The 27445-nt window shown below is 44.3% G+C and overlaps 1 protein-coding gene across 4 annotated transcripts in view; it reads left to right on the top strand.

Moving 5' to 3' along the window:
• Positions 1-27445, top strand: part of nrg1 (neuregulin 1) — a 210896-nt gene that overhangs the window by 143413 nt on the left and 40038 nt on the right. For all 4 annotated transcript variants that reach the window (XM_033022003.1, XM_033021997.1, XM_033021979.1 and 1 more), the window contains one exon: positions 23040-23160. In XM_033022003.1, the coding sequence (XP_032877894.1) occupies positions 23040-23160 (121 nt within the window). The remainder of the gene's footprint in view (positions 1-23039; positions 23161-27445) is intronic.

The following is a 27445-nucleotide window of genomic DNA, read 5'->3' as shown; positions in this document are numbered from 1 at the left end:
ATCTTGGGTGCATCTAATGCTGAATAAATGTTATCAGCCCCTCAGCTGGAATATCTGAGGGAAATTCTTGCTTTGCTAGTTGACGTTGCAGGGTGCAAAACCTTAGGGTGCATTTGATAAATGCATAAAATAATAGTATATCACTGGGAGAGTACAATGTGCATTAACATTATGTTGTATATGTAGCCTATGTGGCGAGGAACAGGGTTTCTATTCTCTGGGTTTTGAGTAATACAGTATATTGCCACGATCTTGGCAGTATTGCAGCCCAGACTTAAGAGTTTAGTTTATTGTCACATGTACTGAGGTACATTGAAAAGCTTTTGTTGTGTGCTAATCAGCTTCCCCACCATCTGTATCTGACTTGACCTGGTTCAAAGTTTATACATGTATAACGGGTTTCATTTGCAGAACCAGCCTGAGCTGAGTCTGCTAGATGTAAGAGACAGGGGACAAGATGTCACTTTGTGTGTCAGAGTCTCAGGAGAGAAAGAAGGTATTAAGTTCCCCCACCCTGACTGTCAGGTTATGGAGCATATGCGCCACACTCCCCCCACCACACTCACCACTGCAGCAGAGGGCAGACATGGTGCTAGTTAGGGATGCTTAGAGATGACTTCTGTTCTGCTGCGTGGGGCTCTGAGAGAGTGGGGAAGCAGTGAGTGATGTAATAAAAATGAACTTCAGATGCTGGTTTATACCAAAGATAGATACAAAATATTGTAGTAACTCAACGGGTCAGGCTGCATCTCTGGAGAAAATGGATAGGTGACATTTCAAGTCGGGACCCTTCTTCAATCTCAACCCGAATCTTCACCGATCCATTTTAATCAGAGACTCAGCCTGATCCGCAGAGGGAGAGAGAGAGAGAGAGAGATGATCCTACTATAAATATTCACATTTATTGCAATCTTTGGAGAATCAACCAATAAAGGACCATGACACAACCATAACGTTCAGAATCTTTAAAGAAACTGGCAATGAAACCTAGTGCAAAGTGAGGTTAAATGAAGCAGAGTGATTTCCAAACTTTCCTTCAATCAACTATTTGATAAATCATGTTGTTTGTATTTTGGTTTCAATCTTGAAAGCCCGAGGTAGAGAACAGGTATAGCCTTTACTGATTCATTTCAGTTGTGAGCGAGTGAACCTGATAGGATTTTGTTGGGTTGGTGCCCAGCATATTAAGTTGATTTTGGGCATCTGAGGGCTGCTGTTAAAGGAGCCAAAATATGGCAACCACACCTTCATCTTTATTTCATTTGGGTGCCCTCCTGCAAAGACAATGAAGGCAAAATGCTCAACAATCAATGCGTAAATCAATAGAGTATCAGTTTCTGGGAATGTATTATCTTCGTGGTTATGCTGCAGAATTAGCCAGCTGGATGTCTAAACTGAAGAATCAGGTTAATATGAGAAGTAGCTATAAACAAGGACTTCATTCTTAGAGAACCCAAATTAGTTCCATATTGTCCCTCAGGGAAGAGTTTCTGCCCCTCTTTCCCAGTCCAGTCCGTAAGTGACTCCACCGAAAGACAGTAAATGCTGGAGTAACTCAGCAGGTCAGACAGCATCTCTGGACGTTGGACAGGTGATCTTTTGGGTCAGGCCCTTCTTGGCTCAATGGCCTAAGTCTGCTCCTGGAACTTATGAACTTACAGAATGAAACCTAAAATCAGCGTGTCTTTTCCAACCTACTTTTTCAAATTTGATCCTGGCTTTACCAGCCTCTCTCACCCACCTTTGCAACCCTTTCTTTCATTCACTCTCTCCTTTGCTCTCTCCTTTCTCTGCAACTTTGAAGTTGTTTTACCTCTGACATCCCCCAGTTCTGATAAAAGGTCATCAATGAGAATGGGACTAATTTTGTAGCAATTACAGAAATCTGGCAGGGATTTCCCCCCCTCTGCACTCTGTGCTTTGATTTTGTGTTTCGAGAGATACAGTGCGGAAACAGGCCCTTCGGCCCACCGAGTCTGCGCCGACTAGCGATCCCCGTACGCTCGCACTATCCTACACACTAGTGACAATTTATAATCTTTTACCAAAGCCAATTAACCTACAAACCTTTACGTCTTTGGAGTGTAGGAGAATACCGGAGCGCCCGGAGAAAGCCCACACGGTCACGGGGTGAACGTGCAAACTCCATACAGACAGCACCCATAGTCAGGATCGAACCCGGGTCTCTGGCGCTGCAAGGCAGCAACTCTACCGCTGCACCACCGTGCCGCCCAGTGCTGTAGGATTTCTATTTTTCTCCTAGAAGGCAGCAATCTCCTTTCAGTCACTGGGTTTCTTTTGACAGTGATGCAAAATGCATAATAGAAATAGCTAATCATTTCCTTTGGGCCCTGCAGGGAAGCCCATGATGTGGCAATATATAGTGTGAAAATTGTTCCAAAAGCATTCAAACTAATGAAGGTTTTATTACACTGGTGGGAGCAAGGGAATTCTTGTCTCTATTTTATTCCTTCTTTTCATTGCATTCTCAGCCTGCAATTGAACACTTATCTTTGCTCCGTGGGTAATGAGCAAGTGAATCAATTTTACAATATGAAGCTCTCTGGGTAGAGTTACTCAGAGCAGAACATGTAGTGTTAATTAAGAAGCTTATTCATACAATGTGCCTGGGTATTTTGCTGTCTAGTTCACTTGGACTTTTATTTCACTCATTCAGACTGATTTTTTCAATGCTTGATGCAGGGAAACAGTAATAAGATGATTCTGCAGAGCCATCAGTTTTACTCACAGCCTCCCTTGCTTCCTGCTTTCTCCTACTTATTCCTGTCACAATCCTGTTCACAGATTGAGAAATTGATCAGCACAAGCCTAAACGTGAACAGAGAGTCTTGCCTGAATGGATCTAAATATTAGCTGGAATAGTTTAGTTCAGTTTTGAGGTACAGCGTGGAAACAGGCCCTTCGGCCCAACGAGTCCGTGCCGACCAGCGATCCACATACACTCTCGTAGTCAGGATGGAACTCGGGTCTCTGACCAGCTCTACCAGCTGAGCCAGTATGATAGCACTAGTGCAAATGCGTGCTTGATGGTCGGTCCAGACCCGATGGGCTGAAGGGTCTTGTTTCATGCTCTATTACATTATAGAAACATAGAAAATAGGTGCAGGAGTAGGCCATTCAGCCCTTCGAGCCTGCACCGCCATTCAATATGATCATGGCTGATCATCCAACTTAGTATCCTGTACCTGCCTTCTCTCCATACCCCCTGATCCCTTTAGCCACAAGGGCCACATCTAACTCCCTCTTAAAAATAGCCAATGAACTGGCCTCAACTACCTTCTGTGGCAGAGAGTTCCAGAGATTCACCACTCTTATAATGCACTGTCTCTATAAGGGAGGGGATTTACAGGGATGTTCCCCAAACTGAAGAATTTTAGGAATGAGGAAATGTACGCCTTGGCAAGGATTGTTTTCTTTGTAACAGAGAAGGCTGAGACAAGGTTGAACATTAAGGTTGGAAGTTAAGGCCTGTGTCAGGTATAATGTACGGATCATTTCCCTTACAGGAAGGTCGATAACTAAGAGCCACTGATTTAAGAAACTTGAGGGAATAATAAGTGGGGAACTGAAAGGAATTTTTTTAAAGGCACGGTATCACTCCAATGCAGCATGGAGAGGGGTCAGTTGGCCCATTGAATCCATGCCAGCCATTAAGCACCCATTTACGCTGAACTCATTTGATTCTCCCCACATTCCCATCTGATTCCCTCCTACGCACAAAGGGAAAATTACAATGACCAATTAAACTGCCAACCCACGCTTCTTTGGGATGTGGGAGGAAACCAGAGCACCCAGAAGAATCCTGCAGGGAGAACATGCAAACTCCACCCAGACAGCACCAGAGGTCAGGATCAAATCTGGGTCACTTCAGCTCTATCATCTGCACCATGGACCACCCGCATCCAGAGGTTACTGGAGATCCTGGCCTGAAGTGAGGAGGGAATAGCTTCATTTCAAATAGTTGTTCAAGAGAGGTGAGCGCTTGCAGTGTCACAACATATAAATAGTTTGCCCAAATGGTGAGAGGAGATGGTGGGCTGGAGTGCTATTTTTCAGCAAACAGATAGTCTGAGCAGCCTACATGATTTATTTCATGTTTGGGAGTGTGAAGATTTAGGAATATTCAATTTTATGGATGGGATATAGGCTTCTTTACACTTCAATTGTATTTCACGTTAAATGAGCCAATTCATAAGCAGGGATTCCTCTGATTTGACCAGACTGGTTAAATATCAATTTGTCTTGTCTGCTAATTCTCTCTATGAAGCACTGACGGTGTGATTGCTGGCTGTTCATTTCTTCAGAGTGGAAAGTCATATGTTCATAAGTTATGGGAGCAGAATTGTCCCTAGAGTGTGTAGGATAGTGTTAGCGTGGGGGATCGCTGGTCAGTGCAGACTAGGTGGGCCGTAGGGACAGTTTCCGCGCTGTATGTCTAAACTAAGCTAAACTAAACTAAACTAAACCTAGTCTATTTAAGTACTTTACACCACAGCGGTATGAACATTGACTTCACTAACTACAAATAGCCCTTGCTTTCTCTCTCCATCCCCTTCCCAGTTCTCCCACTAGTCTCACTGTCTCCACCTACATTCTATCTTTGTCCCTCCCCGACATCAGTCTGAAGAAGGGTCTTGATCCGAAACGTCGCCCATTCCTTCTCTCCAGAGATGTTGCCTCACCCGCTGAGTTACTCCAGCATTTTGTGTCTACCTCCAAGTACATGACCAAATGTTTTTTAAACGTTGTGGTAGTATATGTCTCAACTACCGTCTCTGGCAGCTCATTCCATATACCTGTCACCCTTTATGTAAAAAAAGTTTCACCGAGGTTCCTGTTAAATCTTTCCCTCTTCATCTTAAAACAATGTCCTCCTGTTCTCGATTGCCCTACTCTGGGTAAAAGGCTCTGTGCATTTACCCTACTTATTCCTCCCATGATCTTATATACACCCCTATAAGATAGCTCTTCATCCTCCGGAGGTCCAAGGAATAAAGCCTTAGCCTGTTAAACCTCTCCACATTTCCACATTAGGCTCTTTGACATTTCCACTTTGGGGAAAGAAAGGTTCACCAGACTGATTCCTGGGATGTCAGGACTTTCATATGAAGAAAGACTGGATAGACTCGGCTTGTACTCGCTAGAATTTAGAAGATTGAGGGGAGATCTTATAGAAACTTGCAAAATTCTTAAGGGGTTGGACAGGCTAGATGCAGGAAGATTGTTCCCGATGTTGGGGAAGTCCAGAACAAGGGGTCACAGTTCAAGGATAAGGGGGAAATCTTTTAGGACCGAGATGAGGAAAATATTTTTCACACAGAGAGTGGTGAATCTCTGGAATTCTCTGCCACAGAAGGTAGTTGAGGCCAGTTCATTGGCTATATTTAAGAGGGAGTTAGATGTGGCCCTTGTGGCTAAAGGGATCAGGGGGTATGGAGAGAAGGCAGGTACAGGATACTGAGTTGGATGATCAGCCATGATCATATCGAATGGTGGTGCAGGCTCGAAGGGCCGAATGGCCTACTCCTGTACCTATTTTCTATGGTTCTGACGGTCTACCCTATCTATGCTGATAATTTAATTGCACCACCAATACCCTAGTGACAGCTCCTCACCATAAGGTGAATGTGTGGAATTCATTACCACAGAGGGGTGGCATGGTGGTGCCGTGGTAGAGTTGCTGCCTTACAGTGTCAGAGACCAGGGTTCGATCCTGACTATGGTTGCTGTCCGTATGGAGTTTGTACGTTCTCCCCATATCCTGCATCTCCACTTTCCTCCCACACTCCAAAGACGTACAGCTTTGTAGGCTAAATTAATTGATGGCTTCGGTAAATTGTCCCCAGTGTGTGTAGGAAAGTGTTAGTGTGCGGGGATCGCTGGTCGGCAAGGACCAGCGATCCCCGCACGCCAAAGGCCTATTTCCATGTTGTATCTACAAACTAAACTAAACATAAAAACTTAAAAACGAAACTAAAGACGGCTGAGGAGGCTGAGTCAATGGATATTTTTAGGGCAGAGACTGACAGCTTCTTGATTTGTAAGGGTGTCAGGGGTTATGGGGTGAAGGCAGGAGAATGGGGTTGAGAGGGAAAGATAGATCAGCCATGATTGAATGGTGTAGTGGACTCGGCGGGCCGAATGTTCTAATTCTGCTCCCATCAGCTATGAACCACTGCCGCCTCCCTCACCACCAAGTCCCCCTGACACAGTTCGCTACGAAACCTTGGTTTCGCACACTTTCCTTCTCCCCCCCCTCCCCCCTGCACCTCCATCTCATCTTACTGCAGGAGGATAACTGCAGTGTCACGATGGGCCTTGTTGCCTTTACTGGATGTGTTTTTCATTCCCCGTCTATCGATTACCATTTTACTTTACTCCAAAAACAGCACAGGAAAGTCGATGTCAGCTCATCTGAGTCGTAATATAATAGTGCTGTCAGAAATCTGGAAGCAAAGTCGTTCTCAAGATCATTTGTGGTTTGTCAGGAGTGGATGGAGGGAGAGGGGGGGGAGATGGGCGGGCAGTGGTGGGGAGGTGAGCAAGGTTGTCGGTAGAGGAAGTAGCTCTGACCTCCCTCACTCTGCCGATGCTCTGTCAGTGGTGTGTCTGGCCCACTGAGATATATTATCCGGCAGCTCAGCACATTATTCCACTTACCTAAATGGGGATCTTTCCATCGAGTCGAGCTGCAGCACTTTTAAACGGCAAGGTTTCCAGCCAGACACTGCACTTTGCTTCTTAATCTCCCTCAACAGGAAGTAACACTGAGCACCATCTCTGGGTAATTCAACCACAGATGATCTGTGTGAGGATGACTCGACAGGGCGGGAAGTAAAGCCACTGCCTCACAGCTCGGGAGACCCTGGTTCGATTCTGGCCTCGGGTGCTGCCCCGCACGGCATTCCCCAGGTTATCCCCCAAACCAGGAAGTAGCACAAGGAAGTGCAGATGCTGGTTTACACAAAAGGACACAAAATGCTGGAGTAACTCAGCGGGTCGGGCAGCATCTCTGGATATCTGAAGAAGGGTCCCAACCCGAAGCATCAATTGCTCATGTGGGTTGGGGTTTATCAGTATAAGCATTCCCTGGGTGCAGATGTTAGGCTGGGTTAAGGTGGAGGGGGGGGGGGGGAGGGGGGAGACTGGGAGAGTGAGAGTGAATAGTTTACAAGACAATATGTAAGGAGAGTGGGATTGATGGGATTACACTGAGAGCCAGAATACGCTTCATGTCGAATGGTTTCCTTCTACACCATGAGAGAAACGTCCCTCAATATTAAACAAGTAAAGGGGACTTTTCTTTCAGCGCGAAGGCCACAGAAATTTGTTTTGTTTACGTGTAGGAAAGAACTGCAGGTGCTGGTTTAAATCAAAGATAGACCCAAAATGCTGGAGTAACTCAGCGGGACAGGCAGCATCTCTGGAGAGAAGGAATGGGTGATGTTTTGGGTCGAGTCTGAAGAAGGTTCTCGGCCCGAAACGTCACCCATTCCTTCTCTCCAGAGATGCTGCCTGTCCCGCTGAGTTACTCCAGCATTTTGTGTCTACCTTTAGTTTAGTTGAGTTCAGTTTATTGTCACGTGTACTGAGGTACAGTGAAAACCTTTTGTGCGTGCTAACCAGTCAGTGGAATGACAATACATGATTACAATCGAGCCGTCCACAGTGTACAGATACATGATAAAGGGAATAACGTGAATAACGTTTAGTGAGCATTGTTATAGGAAGAAATGTGGTTGTAGGTGTAGAGATTTAAAGGAGTGGAATGATTGCAAATCCATTTCTATGACTAGCACACGAAGAGTCACCTGGGTTGGGTGCCAAGTTGGTGTCACGGACGGAATGATCGTGAACAATAACAACATTTAAAAGATATTTGGACAGATACGTGGATAAGGAAAATTAAGAGGGATACGAGACATACGTGGGGAAATTGTACCGACCTAGATGGGGCGTTTTGGTTGGCATGAACGGGTTGGGCCAATGGGCCTGTTTCTGTGCTGCATTACTATGACTCTTTCATTTTGATGGAATGAGAACCAGCAATTTTGCCTGTCATCCTTCTTGTTCCTTTTCATCTTATTTAGAAAGTCAGATTGTAGATCACACGGACTATATAACATTAGCAACACATTATAATAACAAAGAGGTTTAATCTTAATTGCTACTGTCATTCATGCTAGCCCTCTGGTTACCAATCCCGGTTTGACAGAAGACTGCAGTGTGCAGGTGTCTGAGAGGGAACAGGGGAGAGCAAACAGGGATGCTTGTTTTCCACTGATGCAGCGAGCCCTCCAATGCATCTGCTCGGTGACTGAGTATTTATCATAGGAGAACACGCTGCCAGGGATGGTGGTGATTGTGCCATTTAAGAGGCTTTTCGATAGGTACACGATACGCAGGAATTGGCAGGATATGGATCACATGCTGGCAGAAGGGATTACATTAACTTTGCATCATGTTCAGCATAGAAATTATAGGCTGAAGGACTTAGTTCTTTTAGGCTTTAGAGATACAGTGTGGAAACAGACCCTTCGGCCCATTGAGTCCGCGCCGACTAGCACTTTCCTACACAATAGGGGCAATTTGCAGTTTTACTGAAGCCAATTAACCAACAAACCTGCACGGAGGGATGAGAGGAATGAAATGTGTCTCTGGCCATCAGCACTAAGTGTGGAACTTAAAAGTCTGAAGAAGGGTCTCGACCCGAAACTTTGCCTACTTCATTCACTCCATAGATGCTGCCTCACCCGCTGAGTTTCTCCAGCATTTTTGTCTAACTTAAAAGAGAGTAAAAGGCCTGTCCTACTTACGCGTCCTTGGCTCGCAAATTACGCGATCTCGTGGTCGCTTGAGGCGCATTGAATGGCTACACGGGACCAGTCCCACTTAGAAGCGCGGAGGGGTATGTAGTTGTGCACGACATCGCGCAGGGCTCCGAAATTTTTGCAGTGAACAAAATCTTTGCGCGCCAACAGCCTGTCGCGGAACTGACGGCCAAAGCGGGCCAGACCCAAGACCCTGGCGTGACGCAACATCTCACCTTCAACAGCAGCAGAAGCAGGCAAACGATTGCTGAGCTCGGCCTGGGGCTCACGACCGTTGCGGTCCGGATCCGCCCCCACTTCTACTCCCAGAGCGGGGCCAAGAAAATTGAAGATAGACACAAAATGCTGGAATAACTCAGCGGGACCGGCAGCATCTCTGGAGAGAAGCAATGGGTGACGTTTCGGGTCAAGACCCTCCTTTTCAGATTGAAGAAGAATCTCGACATGAAGCGTCACCCATTCCTTCTCTCCAGAGATGCTGCCGGTCCAGCTGAGTTACTCCAGCTTTGTGCCCATCTTCAAATGACGTCACGCGCTCCAGATGGCTGTGCGTACGCATGTAATCGCGCCCGACCTTCGCTCGACCGTCTCGGCTCAACGCGACGACGAGGTCGTGTAATTTGCATGCCAAGGACACGTAAGTGGGACAGGCCCTTAACTGTTATAATATAATTCTGTAGTCACACCTCTCTCTTGCTTCACAAACATCTCAGGCGTGGAGGTGTGGACAAGATTTAACTATTTGTATTTTTATACCCTCGTTATGCATGGCTTCTCGCTGTTAACTGACCACTCAAATTGCTACCGTTTCCAATTTGATTTGTATAGATTTGGTGCGGACTGGCTCCAACCCCGCTTCAGACCGATGTAGAACAGCAGACAATCCATAAATATTGATGATGATGATGATGATGATAATACTTTATTGTCAATTTGTACCTAGCTCGGTGCAGTGAAATTCTTTGTTTTTGCATTCAAAGTACAAAGAGTCGCCACAAAAGCAAATATTACATTTGAACAGGGGCGAAGGATTCCTTTTTGAACCAAGTGGTGGATTTTGAGAGGGATCTGGTTTCCTGCTTTTGGTCAATGCTCCACTGTGGCTAACATGTGAATCAACTGTTGCCTCAGAGAACAGGCAGTGGGAGATAGATTAATGTTTCTGCCATTGGCAGTGCCTTTTGTCTGCTGTAATCAATAGACAATAGACAATAGGTGCAGGAGTAGGCCATTTGGCCCTTCGAGCCAGCACCGCCATTCAATGTGATTATGGCTGATCATCTCCAATCAGTACCCCGTTTCTGCCTTCTCCCCATATCCCCTGACTCCGCTATTTTTAAGAGCCCTATCTAGCTCTCTCTTGAAAGCATCCAGAGAACCGGCCTCCACCGCCCTCTGAGGCAGAGAATTCCACACTCACCACTCTCTGTGAGAAAAAGTGTTTCCTCGTCTCCGTTCTAAATGGCTTACTCATTATTCTTAAACTGTGGCTTCTGGTTCTGGACTCCCGCAACATCGGGAACATGTTTCCTGCCTTTAGCGTTCCAAGCTGAAGCTAACATTGTGCCCAGACTGTGGACAAGCTTTGTTAGAACTCTCTAGACAACAAAGCATCTTGGAAAAAAAAAAAGCACAAAGTGCTGGAGTAACTCAGCAGGTCAGGTAGCATTTCTGCAGAACATGGATAAATGACGTTTCGGGTTGGGACTCTTCTTCCTGCCTGAGTGTCTGAAACCTTAGGTTTTCAATCTGAAAAAGGGTCCCTACCTGAATCGTCACCTGTCCATGTTTTCCAGAAATGTAGTCTGATCTGTTGGGTTACTCCAAAACTTTGTGACATTTTGTTTGCCCAGAATAATTTTTCATTCTCAAATCAAGTCGAGAGTGTTTTATTGTCATTTGTCCCAAAATGGAGGTGAGGAAAGGCCAGAAAAAGTCAGGGCCTGCAACAAATGAACTCGGGAAGGGTGGAGTCCATAATGGCCCATTGGGCAAGATGTGCTAACAAGGGGGATAAAATGATGCGAACAGTGGAACTGGTAGGACAAGGCTGGGAGAGGGGAGGAGAGGAGAGGGGGGAAGAGGAGAGGTACGGAAAGGAAAGCAGGAGTTACTTGAGATTGGAGAAATCATCGTTCATATCGCTGGGTTGTAAGATGTCTAAGCGAAATATGAGGTGCTGTTCCTTCAATTTGCGTGTGGCCTCACTCTGACAATGGAGGAGGCCCAGGACAGCAAGGTCAATGGGAATGGGAAGGGAAATCAAAATGTTTGGTAACCGGGAGATCGCGTAGGCCAAGGCGGACTGAACCTTGCAATGAATAGAGAAATAAAAATTCAGCACCTGGAATAACCGTGCATAAATAATAACTACAGCCTCAGCCACGGCTGCATTAATCTGGGAAATGTTGCTGTCAGCAGGCACTGAGAAAACAAATCCTATCTAACTCGTCTTTAAAGCAATTGCCTGGCAAAATATGCGTTTTGCAATGTCTTTGCACATGCAACATATGTGGCTCTGTGAGGGTCGGTTTCCTGTTGGTACACATGCAGATTATAATCGGAATTGATTTCCAAGATTTTTAATCGACCCAATGATTTTACACACAAGGGAAAAAATAAACTGCGCCCCCACTGAGCAACTAGCACGGTGTCGGGTGAACGTGGATCGGTCGGGTGGACACAACGCTCATGTTGCCCAGCCTCTCTCTCTCTCTCTCGCTGTAGGATTTATTGGTATTACCTTCATAATCCTGTTGTTCGCGGCTCAATGGAGCTGATGCCTCATTTGTGTAATAGGCTCTAATGACTTCCTTGTAAATGTGTCGCCCTTGTAAGAAGGATCTGTGCCTTCAGTTCCCCGGTGTGCCGTTTCATCCCTCACAGTCATTGATATATATATGTGTGTGTGTGTGTGTGTGTGTGTGTGTGTGTGTGTGTGTGTGTGTGTGTGTGTGTGTGTGTGTGTGTGTGTGTGTGTGTGTGTGTGTGTGTGTGTGTGTGTGTGTGTGTGTGTGTGTGTGTGTTTTTGTGTGTGTGTGTGTGTGTGTTTTTGTGTGTGTGTGTGTGTGTGTGTGTGTGTGTGTGTGTGTGTGTGTGTGTGTGTGTGCGCGCAACGCCACAGACCTTGCTTGGCCCACACTTTCAAGAACCTTTTAAAAATTCGCCTGGAATTAAATCAGTGAAGTAAAATAAAGGCGCACAGTTTAAAAAAAAAATAATTGTATAAATTTAATGAACCTGAACTCCCAATTAAACCCCGCCATCTGTTCACCCAGCACAGATCTTTTTTTTCCTCTTGGATGCGAACAGTAGCACTTACAAAACACAAATCTGGCTTATTGCTTCAAAGTTTGCTTTATGGCTGACTTTCACTCGTGCATCAGAGGGTAGATATAACCTCCGGGTCTCTGCGCTGGGCGACTGTTTAATGTTACCTCCAGCTAGACCAACCTAATCATTCATTGTAGTGTTGGAAAATATACCCCCCCCCCCCCCTCTCTGCGGCAGGGGATTGCTACAAAAGATCCCTCTCTCTCTCTCTCTCTCTCTCCCTCTCTCTCTCTTTCTCTCTATAGTTTCTGATGGATGAATGTCACACCGAATGTCCTTCACACTTTTTTGTAAAGCGTTTTGTGTAGTTGCGCCAATGATCTTGCGTGGCAGGAGCCAGGAGGTAGCACGGTTTACAGAGATGATGTTTGCAAGATCAGATCAGCTCGGCTGCTTGCTTGCTTGCTTGCTGGTCTTTTGAACTGACCTCCCAACATTGGTTGAGTTAGCAGAAAAGGGGAAACCCCTCGGAGCTCAGTACGAGAAAGAAAAAGACCAGAGTTGTCCTTGGTGCTGAAATATCCAACTGAATAAAGAGGTCATTGTGTTAAAGTGAGGGGCATTTCACAATTAGTGATCTGCTCAGTCGCTGCTGGGAATGAGACAGGCATGTTTGTAAAAGTTTAAAGCAGATTGCGGACATAATTTGGTGATTAACCCTAAGAGTGCTGGCAGGACCAGAGAGAAGGATCCCTGCGTCAACGGACCAGTATTATCCGAGCAGCAAATATAACATGGAATAGTACAACATAGGAACTCGCCTTTTAGCCCATGATGTCTCTGCCAAATACGATGTCATTAAACTAATCTCCTCTGACTGTACATGACCCATACCCCTCCTACCCCTGCCTATCCATGTACCTATCTAAAAGCCTCTTAATTGCCTCCACCACCGTACCATCTACTAGGCAGTATAGCTGCTGTCTCACAGCGCCAGAGACCCGGGTTCGATCCTGACTATGGGTGCTGTCTGTACGGAATTTGTAAGTTCTGCCTGTGACTGGATGGGTTTTCTCCGGGTGCTCTGGATTCCTTCCACACTACAAAGACGTTTGCAGGTTTGCATGTTAATTGGCTTTGGTAAAATTGTAAATTGTCCCTAGTGTATGTAGGATAGTATTAGCGTACGGGGTGATCGCTGGTCAGCTTAGACTTGGGCTGAAGGGCCTATTTCCACACCGTATTTCTAAAGTCTAAATCTGGCATTGCAATCCAGGTACCCACCATTCTTACTGTAAAAAAAAACCACTTGGCTCGCACATCTCCTTTAAACTTACCCCTTCTCACTTTCAACCTATGCTTTCTAGTCTTTGACATTTCCACCCTGGGTAAAAAAAATTAATTGGCCTCCAATTAATTAGTCTTTTCCTTTTCCCTCAAAGTCCTCCGCCTTGTTTCTAGCGGTCAGATTTAAATTATGTTAACCCATAAATTTAACTGCATAATAATAACTTTATTTATAAAGCACTTTAAACAACTGCAGTTGCCACAACATTATGCTGTTTAGTTCAACATTATGCAAAGATTAATTTTATCTGGAGGGAAATGTGATAACACCCAAATGCTTCCTGGAGTGATTAACCCTTGTGTGCCTGATGTGATCTCTTCATCAGTTGCATGGGATGACACTGTGGAATGGAACATCATGGAGGGAAATTGGAGCAAATGGAACTGTTTCGGAACAATTAAGTGTCAACACTGCAGTGTGGGATGATACTCCATATAATCCAACTCTTTTGTTTGGAGGGTAATTGGCTTCTGTAAATTGCCCCTCTCGTGTATAATGCGAAACTGCAATAACATAGAACTAGTACACGGGTGATTGTTGGTCGGTGTGGACTCAATGGGCTGAGGGGCCTGTTTCTACGCTGTATCTCTAAACTAAACTAAACTAAACTCGGGCAGCCTATGAGGCATTGCTGCCAGGGTCAATGACTGGTAGAGCTGCCACAGCAGTTGAATATTTGTGACCACAGATTGCTGCTACTCATATGCCATGATCTGTTGACTGGTGCAAGGTGTTAAACTGCATCTCAGTCCCCACTGGCAGAATGAAGCTGTTTATTGTGCAGGTACGGCCATGTGCACTTCATGAGTTTGTCACTTTGAATAGATTTAAATAGCTTCAAACAACCACCTATTGAATGGAAGGTTACTTCATGTTATGTAGGATGGTGTCTGTGGTTTACACCTGGATTTGTCAATAATCTTGTGCAATCCTCCAGAGGAAACAGAACGAGTAAAGAATCAAGATGTTGATGAGGGCAACATAATTCCATAAAGTAATTTTGCTTGAGCCTATTTAATTCCAAAATATGCATTAGTTTAACTTCAGACAGTGATAAACTCATGGAAGCTGAATATAAAAATCAATGTGATTGGGGACATGAAACATGTTCATTTTCATTTTAGAGTTGCAACATGCAAACAGGCCCTTATGCCCACTGAGTTCATGCCGACCATCGATAATCCACTCAAACTAGTTCTATATTATCCACTTTCTCATCAACTCCCTACACCCTGAGGGTCATTGACAGAGGCCAATTAACCTACAAATCTACATTTCTTTCGGATGTGGGAGGAAACCGGAGCACCTGGAGAAAACCCACGCAGTCGCCAGGAGAACGTGCAAACTTCACACAAACAGCACCCAAGGTTGGGATTTAACTTGGGTCTCTTGCGCTGTGAGATGGCAGCTCTACCGACTGCGCACGGTACTGAATTCCATTATTAATTCAATTTCCCTCTTGTAGCACGATTCAGTACAAGAGCAACCTGGTGCAATAAACAGCTGACGGTGAGATACCGGCAACATTTTAATCGAGCTTTGAGACCTCAAAGGTGAAGCTTATGGAACGTCAGCAATTTCAGCTTCTGGCTTTGCCAGCCACTTGCTACTCTGACTGATGGACACAGCTCTCCTCTTCTTAGTGCATCAGTGCTGACTCCACCACTTGTGCCGAAGCAGTTTGGCTTGGCACAGACTCGCTCTGCTGAATTAATATTCCTGCAGCTCTTTGGACCAGCTCCCAATGTCCTCTTGTCTTGAATTATGTGGTGATTCTGCCAAGTCTTTCTATGCCATATATAATGGGATAATGACAAGATACTGGAAGGAAATAGTCACATAAGGCGCAACAGTATTCAAGACAGTATTGACCTTCCCTGTATTGTGATAGAGCATTCAAAACCAAGATTTAATATATGAATTGATTATAAACTCATTGAGTTATCCAGGAGTCTGAAAGGGATTTGCAATGTACGTGCTGAGAGACTGTTTCCTTAGATTGGAAATCCTAGAACTGGAGACACAATTTCAGGATGGGTGGAGGTTATGAATTTTGGATGAAGATGTAAAAAATGTACTAAGTCAGGATTGTACATTTTGTTATTCTCAAATGGAGGATATCGATACTGAAGCACTGAGGGCACTGGGGGGCAGCACGGTGGAGCAGTGGTAGAGTTGCTGCCTTACAGCACCAGTGGCCCGGGTTTAACCTGGACTATGGGTGCTGTCTGTATGGAGTTTGTACGTTCTGCCCCAGACCATGTGGGTTTTCTCCAGTGCTCCAGTTTCCTCCCACACTCCAAAGACGTACATGTTTGTACACTAATCGGCTTTGGTTGTAAATTGTTCCAAGTGTGTAGGATAGTACTTGTGTATGGGGATTGCTGGTTGGCGCAGACAAAGTGGGCCGAAGGGACTATTTCCGCACTGTATCTCGAAACTAAACTAAACTAAAAAAATACTCAAGGTTCAAAGTGGTGGCTTTTCATACAACATGAGCATTGCAGGATAGGAGAATGAGGCACGGGATTTAGTTCAGAGGCAGAGCGAGTTTAAGGGGCATTGTGACTCCTTCCTGCTTCCATTTCCTGCAGGTATTCAGCACCTGGGATAATCCGGATAAGCAAAACCATGGAGCAGAGCATGATTAGGATGAGGAAAGGCATTAATCCGTCTCCAATGCTCAATTCATTCAGGGCCAAGCTGTTCCCTGATCTCACACCTTCGCCACCTCCAACGGGATCCCACTACTGGCCACATCTTCCCATCTCCACATCTTTCTGCTTTCCGCAGAGACCTTTCCCTCTGCAACTCCCTGGTCAACTCGTCCCGTCCCACCCAAACAAGGTACTTTCCCCTGCAACTGCAAGAGATGCAACACCAGTCCCTTTACCTGCCCCCTCGACTCCATCCAAGGACCCCAACATTCCTTCCAGGTGAGGCAGAGGTTCACTAGCACTTCTTCGACCTCATCTAATGTATCCGCTGTTCCAGGTGTCAACTCCTGTACATCGGCGAGACCAAGCGCAGACTCGCCGATCGTTTCGCTGAACACCTCCGCTCAGTTCACCTTAACCTACCTAATCTCCCAGTTGCTCAGCACTGTAACTCCACCTCCCATTCCCAATCTGACTTTTCTGTCCTGAGCCTCCTCCATTGTCAGAGTGAGGCCAAGCGTAAATTGGATAACAGCACCTCATATTTCGCTTGGGCAGCTTACATCCCAGCGGTATGAACATTGACTTCTCTAACTTCAATTAGCCCTTGCTTTCCCTCTCCCTCCATCCCCTCCCCCTTCCCAGTTCTCCCACCAATCTTATTGACTCCGACTATATTCTATCTCTGTCCTGCCCACTCCCCTGACATCAGTCTGAAGAAGGGTCTCGATTCGAAACGTCACCCATTCCTTCTCTCCAGAGATGCTGCCTGTCCCGCTGAGTTACTCCAGCATTTGTGTCTACCCTGATCTCACAATTTTGCCTTTGGTCTATGCTCCTTGATACCTTCATGCAATTGTACAACATAAAAGGCCATTCGGACGGTCATACCAATGATGGCTCTTTGAAAAGTCCATCCAGAACTGTCCACTGCCCTAGTTACTCCCCATAATCTGATAAATGTATTCATAAAATGTGTTGTAGATATTGTTTGCAAACCTACAGTTTAATGTCATTATTGCTTTCAGAAAGTGGTACGTGGCTGCTTTCCTGAGCCTCTGCAGGCCACACGATTTGGGTGCTTTTCATGGTGCTGTCAGATATAGAGTGGCAGGAATGGTGATGTTATACTAAATCAAGGTGGTGTGCGGCTTAAAGGGAGACCTGCAATTCGTGCTTTTCTCATCCCTTGTTGTCTTTAATCTGCTTAATGGTAATGGTGGTGAATCTGTGGAATTCTTTGCCACAGAAGGCTGTGGAGGCAAAGTCAGTGGATATATTTAAGGTGGAGATAAATAGATTCTTGATTAGTACGGGTGTCAGAGGTTATGGAGAGAAGGCAGGAGAATGGAGGGAGAGATAGATAAGCCATGATTGAATTACAGAGTAGACTTAATGGACCGAATGGCCTAAATCTACTCTTCTCACTTACGATCTTATGATTTTATGAAGTCATGGATTTTGGAGCTTTTGTTGAAACCATCCAATGAGTAATTGCGGTGATTTTGTTTTTCGATTATTCACACTAAATTAGGGTTCGGATGAGTGATAATGTGGTGAGTGAACGGGGTGCGAACCAAGCTGGCTCCTTGTTTCTGGATTGTCCCTGGCCTCTTGAGTGTTATTTAAACTGCACTCATCCAGGCCCTGGGCCTGTACTTGTTGGAGTTGATGAGGGGGGAGCTCATTGAAACATACCAAATAGTGAAAAGCCTGGATAGAGTGGATGGGAGAGGATGTTTACATTAGTGAGAGAGTCTAGGACCAGAGGCCATAGCCTCAGAAAAGAAGGACGTACTTTAGAAAGGAGATGAGGAATTTCTTTAGTTAAGGGTGGTGAACCTGTGGAATTAATTGCCACAGAAGGCTGTGGAGGCCGTCAATGGATATTTTTAAGGTGGAGATTGACAGATTCTTCATTAGTAAGGGTATCAGGGGTTATGGAGAGAAGGCAGGAGAATGGGGTTGAGAGGGAAAGATAGATCAGCCATGATTGAATGGCGGAGTAGACTTGATGGGCCGAATGGCCTAATTCTGCTCCTATGATTTATGAATTTATGAAATAGAGATTATTCCATCATATTCATTGTTTAAAGCTCTGGGAAGACTGGAGTTGAGTTACTTTCTGCTGGGTATCCACCTTCTCTACTGCTGTTGTAGATGTGTCAAGTGATGTTCTGGTCAAGGGTGAACTCAGGGTAGAAATGGTAAGGTCCATGGTAAATGTAACACAGCACATAAATTGGAGGTGCTTATAGTCTCCTTTGTTGGATGATAGTGCTGCCTTGCACTTCCTTTCTGGTCAGATGAGTTTTGCAACAATGGACACTAAGAATAGTATTAACGTTGCATGATGCACCATAAGCATGTGTTTATTATTTGCAGCATAATTAGGGTTCTGTTGCGGGATGTAATTCAACATAGATTTGCACCCATGTGTTTGGTGGTGTCAGTTTTCAAAGAGCTTTGCTTCCACTGTAGAATACGGCCGTATTGGTTATTAATGGAATTATAGCTTGGTTTTAGTTCCAAGCTGATCAGGATGTACAACATACATGGTACAATAACTGTCTTCACCCAATGGCCCCAGCTATGGGGTACTATGGTTTATAGTGAAATTTGGAAGGTTAAGTGTCTAGGAAGGTTATTGCCTCCTTTCCAAACCCTTCCTTCTTCCTGGCACGCCTCTTTTTTAAGGACAGAAACATGCTGACGTGTTTAAGGATCAATTACGCGTAGTCTGATCTTGTGCAGGCTGCTGTTAAGTTGACGGAGCCTTTGGTCTGCGTTCCATTGTGTACGCCATGAACTGAGGTTACAGTAAAATTCCCTCATTTGAGATGACTCGAGGATTCCAGATAAGTACGTTGAGCTAACAAGAAGCCAAAAAGCTGGTGTTGTGCGGCTAAAAGTGTCCTTGTGCCAATAGACTGCAACTGCGGCGTGCAAATATGAAGTGGCTTTGGGAAGGAATTGGTCAGCTTTTTAATGAGCGTGCTGCTTTTTTCTAGTGCAAAATGGAGCAATTTGTGTTTTACCTTCTCTCGCACGAGTCGACAGGGTCCCATTTTTGGTATGATAGCTGGATTCAGTACAATAAGGTTTTACGTGAGGTGATTTTCACTCTTTAAGTCCATGTTCCTTCAGCAGCTTAGGAAGGAGGAGTGTTTTGATGCAGCGTATGTGTTTCGTGCTTGAGATTTACTAGAAGGCAAAAAAGTGTTTTTTTTAATTTTTGCCTGAGCCAAGCTCTGCCGCATCGCACTGGTATTGGCGCTGGGGTCACTGAGAGCTGACGCCTCACCTGCCAGGCTGGTCCAACGCAAGATAATTGGCAGTGCAGTGACGTGGGCAAAGTATATTTAAACCGAAGGGAAAAAAAGGCAGAAGACTTGGTGTTGTTTTAGGAAGCACAGGAGCAGCTTCTGGCTGGAGCTGACTGCAGCAAAGTTAGGGGAAAGTCTCCCATTGGCGAGCACAAGATATCTTCATTTCTCGAAGCTTTTAAAAAAAAATTAAAAAATGCGCACCTTCCCAGGTAAGGCGGGTGTAGTGAGATGTGGTGGGCTCCTTAATGTTAACTGAACAAATGTAACAAGTTCAATATCACTGAAATAATGAAGTTGTTGTATCGTTGCGGATGAGCTCTGATGTTGAGGAATCTGGCACCTCACTACTGAAGGGAGATGAATCATATATTTTCCCTGAGCAGTTAAAGACTTAGTCGTGAGTAACTAACTACTGGCGTGCAAGAAAATAAATAATAAAAACCTTATGCGTATCGCCTGAGAATTGACTTTGTGCTTCCAGAAGTAAGTTGAACGATTTATTCCTTATGGCATGTGTTACATTGTGGATTTTAATATCTTGTAAGTGAATGTTTCCTAAAATGGAATTACAATGGCGACATCCACTATTAACTATGAAAGTGAAAGTAATAAAATTAGAGTGTCTTACAATGGTGCAGCACAGATGTAGTTTGAAGCCATGGTAAGCTTTAAATAAAATCATGGGGCCAATTCTTTGGAGGACTTCATATTATCAATGACTTTCTAATGATTATTATCCAGATTGTTAACTTATGCTTTGGTCTGTGCGTGTGCGTGTACGTGTGCGTGTTTTCCTTTTGCGGTCCAGTGGTGCAGCTTGTACGGCTGCTGCTTCACAGCTCTATTGACCCGGGTTCAATCGAGGGGGCTGTCTGTGTGGAGTTTGCACATGTATTTCCTCCAGGTGCTCCGGTTTCCTCCTAAATCCTCAAAATGTGCACGTTAGTAGGTTAATTGGCTGCAGTATATTGCCCCTGGTATGCGTAGAGTGGATGAGAAAATGGGATAATATAGAGTGTGTGAATGGGTGATCGATGGTTGGCATGGACTCAATGGGCCAAATGGTTTGTTTCCATGCTGTTTCTGTTTCCCTCTCCCTCTCCCTCTCCCTCTCCCTCTCGCCCCCTCTCTCTCCCTCTCTCACTCTCCCTCTCCCTCTCCCTCTCCCTCTCCCTCTCTCTGTCTCTCTCCTCTCTCTCTCCCTCCCTCTTTCCCCTCTCTCTCTCTCTCCCTCTCCCTCTCCCTCTCCCTCTCCCTCTCCCTCTCCCTCTCCCTCTCCCTCTCCCCCTCTCCCTCTCTCCCTCTCTCCCTCTCCCTCTCTCCCTCTCCCTCTCTCCCTCTCCCTCTCTCCCTCTCTCCCTCTCCCTCTCTCCCTCTCCCTCTCTCTCTCCCTCTCCCTCTCTCCCTCTCCCTCTCTCCCTCTCCCTCTCCCTCTCTCCCTCTCTCCCTCTCCCCCCCCCTGTGGCTTATGAGAATATTCTGGACCTGGAGCTGAAGCAATGCTTCCAGCAGAGGATTCTACTCAATTAGAAAAATTAAATTGAGTTTCTATCCCTGAAGCAAAATGATCACAGAGTATTGGGAAGAAACAGTGGGGAGGGTCAAGAATTAGTTTTTTAGCTGATTAAAATTGGCAATCTATTTTCTGAGACCATCTGATTCGAATGTATTAGCAAGCTTGAGGATATTTCACTTACCGGCAGATGAGATTGCCCCTCCTTTGTTCTTATGCTGATAGTTAAAAGTAATTACTTTAAAATAAATAGATATGAAAACCTTCCCTGTGATCACAACCAAAAGCAACATACTGTCGATATTGGTAATCTCAAAATAAAAGCAGACAATGTTGTGAATACTCAGCAGGTCAGGCAGTAGTTGAGGAATAAGAAGCAGAATTAATATTTCTGCTCAACGATCTTTCATCACATCTGGATTAAGCGAGAGATTTAAAAGCTTTAAGAATCAGAGAAAGTGAGGTGGAAAAGAGGGAACATGAGGAAATTTGCATCTTTGCATCTTTTGATAAGAAGACAAAATGCAGATAGTGAAGATCAGGCAAATAGGAAATAGCAGCGCAGAGGGAAAGCAAGGAGGGAAGAGACAATGACTTTGGGACTTTAAACTGTGTTGAGTGTTTGTTATTTATTCTATGTTATGACTGCAGGCTAAACCATATATTTTTTTTTTTTTGTCTTTTGTTTTTACCTTGTTTGGGATGTGTTTACCTTGTGTGGGACTAAAGATGGAAATTAGCTACTGGCTACAATCTTGCATATTACATGCAAATGTTTATTAATATGCACTGTCCCTAATAAAATCAATTCAAATTCAATTCAAATCAAGAAACACTGGGAAATTCCTGCAGATTGATCAGGAAAGACAAGAGATGCACCTTGAGTCTGGATGGGTCCGGACACAAAATGTTGCCTATCCATGTCCTCCAGAGATTCTGCCTGACTCGCTGAGTTACTCCAGAAGTTACGTCTTTTGTTTTGTAAACCAGCATCTGCAATTCCTGTATCAACATATAAAATATCTGTGTGATATTGATTGATCTGGTTCATTTTGTTGTTCACAAGCACCCACTTAGCTAATTAGAAGGGGCTCCAATTTGGGTCTATGATAAGCTGAGCACCAGTTACCAAAGTTCTCATGCAAATTGTACATAGAACATACCTTTGAAAGTAAAATATGTAAATCTCATCAAATAACAAAGAATTATCTTGATTTTTGCATGAAAATGTTTGCCGGATTTTCAGTCAGATCCTCACTATGACATTGGCAGTCACTATCCTCAGCAGTGACTGCCAATGTCATTCCATGGCTTCATTTTGTATGAGATATCCTATGATAAAACTGCTTCAGTTATCCAAGTACTTTTGGGGGTCCGTTTTGTGTCTTGTATCCTTGTGGCTGTGGGTACCTTTTGTGACTACCATTTGGCGTGTGGAACCTCATGGAGTGGCTATTGCAGAAATCAATGCATCTAATTGGGCAACATTTATGTGTTATTAATTGAAATGGATAATGAATTGTATGAACTGAGTACAACATGCTCCACTATAGAATGATAAGTCATTCTGTGCTGCATCTCCCAATGCACCAATTTGATTCTCCCATTTGATGTTTGGACAGTAAGATTATTTGATTATGTCAGAGCACGGCACATTTGCTAACATCTCTGTGCAAGCTCGCATTTTTACCCTGTGTTTACTTTTAGTTTAGAGATACAGCGTGGAAACAGGTTCTTCAGCCCAATGAGTTGAAGAACATTTTCTTGACTAGTACAGGTGTCAGAGGTTATGAGGAGAAAGCAGAGAATGGGGTTAGGAGGGAGAGATAGATCAGCCATGATTGAATGACGGAGTACACTTGATGGGCCAAATGGATAACTAGTTCTGTTATCCAAGTTTTGCATCCAACATACCAGGGGCGTTTTATAGAAGTCAATAAACCTACAAACCAGCATGTTTTTGGATGCATTTTTCTTGCTACACGTGACAATAACAAACTAAGATTCAGCAATTGAGATGTGTGCTGTCCGTACAATCTTTAATCTTGGTTGTTTTCCCATTTGCAGCTACCACATCTCCCACGCCTTGGTCGGGCCACGCAAGGCCATGCAACGAAAGCAATCGCCACTACTGTGTGAATGGGGGACAGTGTTTCGTTATCGATGGTATTAATAAGCTCTCCTGCAAGTAAGTGGATCCAACCTTTTATTCATTTTCTTCTTTTCGCGAGTCCGTATTGTTGTGGCCTCTTGCGTTATTACCAGTCACGCAAGGACAGTCGCGAGCGATTGCTCTTGGGCGGTAGACTTGTAACCCCCCATACACCAACCACCAGAGTGTGAGCAGCATTGGAACTGCAGGCCCAAGGATCCATTTAGTTCACCGTCTGCCAACCCTGCGGTCAGGAAATTCAACAATTACATTGTTGTTGGCACTCATGCAATCTATCTCGATTAATTAGCCTGCACCAAATCCATGTGTGACCCGAGGGAACTCCCATGGTGATAGAAAGCTTTGGGATTAGTTTGTACAAAATTGCATGCTCCTTCAAGCATGCTCTACTTAACACTTGTAATATCTCAAATTGCTCACAGCTGCTGGGACCAGACCCTTACGGGTGACTTCCATCACCGTTTCAAGATTATAGCAATTGAAATCTTCTTCAAAAATGACCATCCAACATCTAGTTGAATCAGATAACATCAAATTAGTTTACAAAGCTGTATTGCTGCATTGACATACTGGGTTTATGTATTTTAACACATATTGTACAGCTAAATCTAATAAACTGATGTTAATTTCGCACGGTTCACTCATTCCCTTTAAAATCCTTTCAAAACAACTGACACATTTATATTCAGGATTTAAATGGCTGACTTGTCGATGAATGAATGTCCTAAGATAACCATTCTGCCCTTTGAACCACTTAATGGGAATGATTTGTACTTTCAGGGTACCTACTTTTAGCTCTCAATTGAAATGCAATGTGTCAAAATCGTAGTTTACAGGGTGAAACTTGTTTGACTGAAATTGTAACCAGTGAAACACATTCAGTATTTTTGACTGTAAGGGACATTTTCAGCCTTGTTTTATTAGTTGCTTCATTCTCCCACTTAAAACACACTGCTTATTTAATAGAACATTGGGTGCCTCCTTTACTGTGGTAGAGAGCAAGGCTCTGTTCTTTGTCACACACACACTCATTGCACACACACTCGTACGCGCACACACTCGTACGCACACACACTCGTACGCACACACACTCATAAGCGCACACACACTCACAGGCACACACACTCATAGGCACACACATTCATACGCATACACATACGCACAAACACATTTGTACGCACGCCTACTCGTACGCACACACATTCATATGTGCACACACTCATACGTGGACACACTCATTGGCACCGATACTCACAGGCACACACACTCACTGGCACACACTCATAGACACACACATACGCATACACACATATGCATACACATACACAATCATGTGAATATATATACACATGCACATGCACACCCTTATACATACATGGGGATTTATCAGCCTTCAGTCACATCAGTCTACCCAACACCATTTCCTGACTAATGTGAATTTCCTTCAGTTCCTACGTCACCCTAGGTCCTCTGTCCCCTAGTACATCTGGGAGATTGTTTGTGTCTTCCTTAGTAAAGACAGAACCAAAGTACCTGTTCAACTCATCTGCCTTTTCCTTGTTCCCCATAATAAATTCACCTGTTTCTATCTTCAAGGGACCCATATCTTGTCAAGAGTAGGAGAATTGAGAACAAAAGGACATAGGTTTAAGGTTAGGGGGGAAAGATTTAATAGGAACATGAGGAGTAACATTTTTATACAAAGGGTGGTGAGTGTATGGAACGAGCTGTCAGATTAGTTGAGGCAGGTACTATGGCAACATTTAAGAAACATTTAGCCAGGTACATGGATAGGATGGGTTTAGAGGGATATGGGCCAAAGAGGTGGGACTAGTTGGTTGGTGTGGGCAAGTTGGGCAGAAGGGACTGCGGAATGACTCTATGCCATTTCTCCTTCCATTTTCCCTTGGCATCCTTCAATCACCCATCAGTCTAAGACTACCCTGCACACTTTCAATAACCACCAATCTTCAAATCATCTGCAAATGTATTAGTCATGCCTCCTACACTCACATCTTGACCATTCCAATTCATCTTATTGACTGTACCATAGCTACACTGCTTCTGTAGAATACCTCCTTTATGTTATCATCAACAGTATCCAGCAGTTTGACTTGATTCAAAGATTAACATTGGATAATGATAAGTGGTTGGTTTAGTGGAATGCTTAGGTGAGAAGTCGATTTAGTCAATTTCCAATTGTCATTTGCAAAGGAGGCTACACAATAAGTTAACTTTAACCATTTTGCTTAACTCACAATCCACCCTCACACTTCTGCCTTGAAAAGTGCAAAAGGAGTGCTTACATTTCATTTCTATGGAGCTAAATATAGCTAAATATTAGGATCATATCTCACTGATATGAAAAGAATGACAACATTCACTGCATTTTCATTGGGGTGTTCAAGTCCCAGAGCTTCGTTAGATTATGCCAACATACAGACACACATGTATACATTCTCACACACTCACACTCATTCTCACACATACTCTCACACACATACGCTAGCAAACACATACCAACACACTCACGAACATGCACACACTAACACGTGCACACACATGCACGCACGCATACACTAACAAACACACACTGACACACATGGCCATCCACTGACACACACGCGCACACACACACACAGAGTGAAAATAAAAGAGCTTCCAGTAGCTGGCTGTATTGAAGGTTCTTTCCACATTGGGTTTAGCTTTCTTGAGGAAAACATTAAAGTGTTGCAGAGACTCAGCAGTCAGGCAGCTTCTGTGGAGGGAATGGACAGGCAATGTTTCAGGTCGGGACCCTTCTCAGACTGATTTGAGTAGGGGGAGAAAAAGCCACAAAACGGCGAAGACAAGTGCTGAGGAAAGCGGCCACACTTTTTATTTCTGATCCCTGCCTGCACTGCTCATTCTGGTATTCACCTCACACAGGTCTGTGACAATTAGAAATCAAAGGTTTATCACATGATACAAGTCAGAAATTGTAAGAAAAATGTGGAATAGCACCAAGACTATTTGAAAGTGAAACTCCACGCTGTGTGTAGCCCAAATGCAAATGAGGGCAGACAAAGTACTGGAGACGGTGATGGTGCTGCACTAGAAACTCAGCGAGTCAGCAAGAAAATGATAAATCCCATATTTTTTCCCCAGAGATGCTGCCTGACCCGCTGAGTTACTCCAGCAATTTGTGCCTATCTTCGGTATAAAGAAGCATTTGCAGTTCTTTCCCACACAGTAAACAAGGGCAAATGTGTGTTAGAATTAAGCTGCAGCCAGAGCTGATTATGTACCACAGGAGGAGCAATACAATTATTATTCAGTCCAATTTTAGTGTAACATTTGAAACATAAATCGCAAAAATATATTTTATTAAATCTCATATTTAAAAAACAGATTTTTCAATAAATTTACATCCCCTGGTTAGTGCACTGTAAATTGTAGAACAGCAGTTAGCCTCCATGGCTGTTATAAGCATTTGGAGTAAAATCGGATACAGATGTACTGCTTGGCTTAAAGCTCAGTTGAAGTAATATTCACAGGCACGTCCAGCAATCAATTTGAATGTTCCCATGTAATAACTAATGTTGCATTGACACAGAATAGCAACTGGTCATAGTAACGGTAATGACAATTATATTTACATATAATGATTTTCGACTCACCGATGGACATACTAGTCTGAAAATGCCCAATCTCGTCTGATCTTTGAAGCTAAACAGGCTCAGGCCTGGATTGTACATTGATGGGAGACCGCCTGCATTCCCTCACTCTCATTTCTCTCTTGGGTGGCACGGTGGCGCAGCAGTAGAGTTGCTGCCGTACAGCGTTAGAGACCCGGGTTACATGCTGACTACAGGTGCTGCCTGCATGGAGTTTGTACGTTCTCCCTATGACCGTATGGGTTTCTCCCGGGCGCTCCAGTTTCCTCCCACACTCCAAAGACGTACAAGTTTGTAAGTTAATTTGGTTTCGGTAAAAATTGTAAGTTGTCCCTAGTCTGTAGGGTATGGGGATCGCTGGTCGGCACGGACTCGGTGGGCCAAAGCGTCTGTTTCTGCGATATGTATCTCTAAACTAAACTAAACTAAACTAAATTCCTCTCCACCCTGGTTTAAGTGAGCTGGTTGGTACTGGAAAGAGAGCATTGGGGTTTATATATTCACAAGCCTCAAAATAAGGTATGCTTTATGGCATTCAAGTCGAAATATTGTCTGTCCATTCCCCCCCCCCCAGTTGCTGCCTTACCCGCTGAGTTCCTCCAACACAATGCGTTTTGCTCAAGAAATCTGAACTGAATGTAAAC

This window comes from Amblyraja radiata, chromosome 1 (genome assembly GCF_010909765.2).
Source record: "Amblyraja radiata isolate CabotCenter1 chromosome 1, sAmbRad1.1.pri, whole genome shotgun sequence".
Classification (NCBI taxonomy): Eukaryota; Metazoa; Chordata; class Chondrichthyes; order Rajiformes; family Rajidae; genus Amblyraja; species Amblyraja radiata.
The sequence above is the reverse complement of the archived record's forward strand: the minus strand, read 5'-3'. Positions and strand labels throughout refer to the sequence as shown.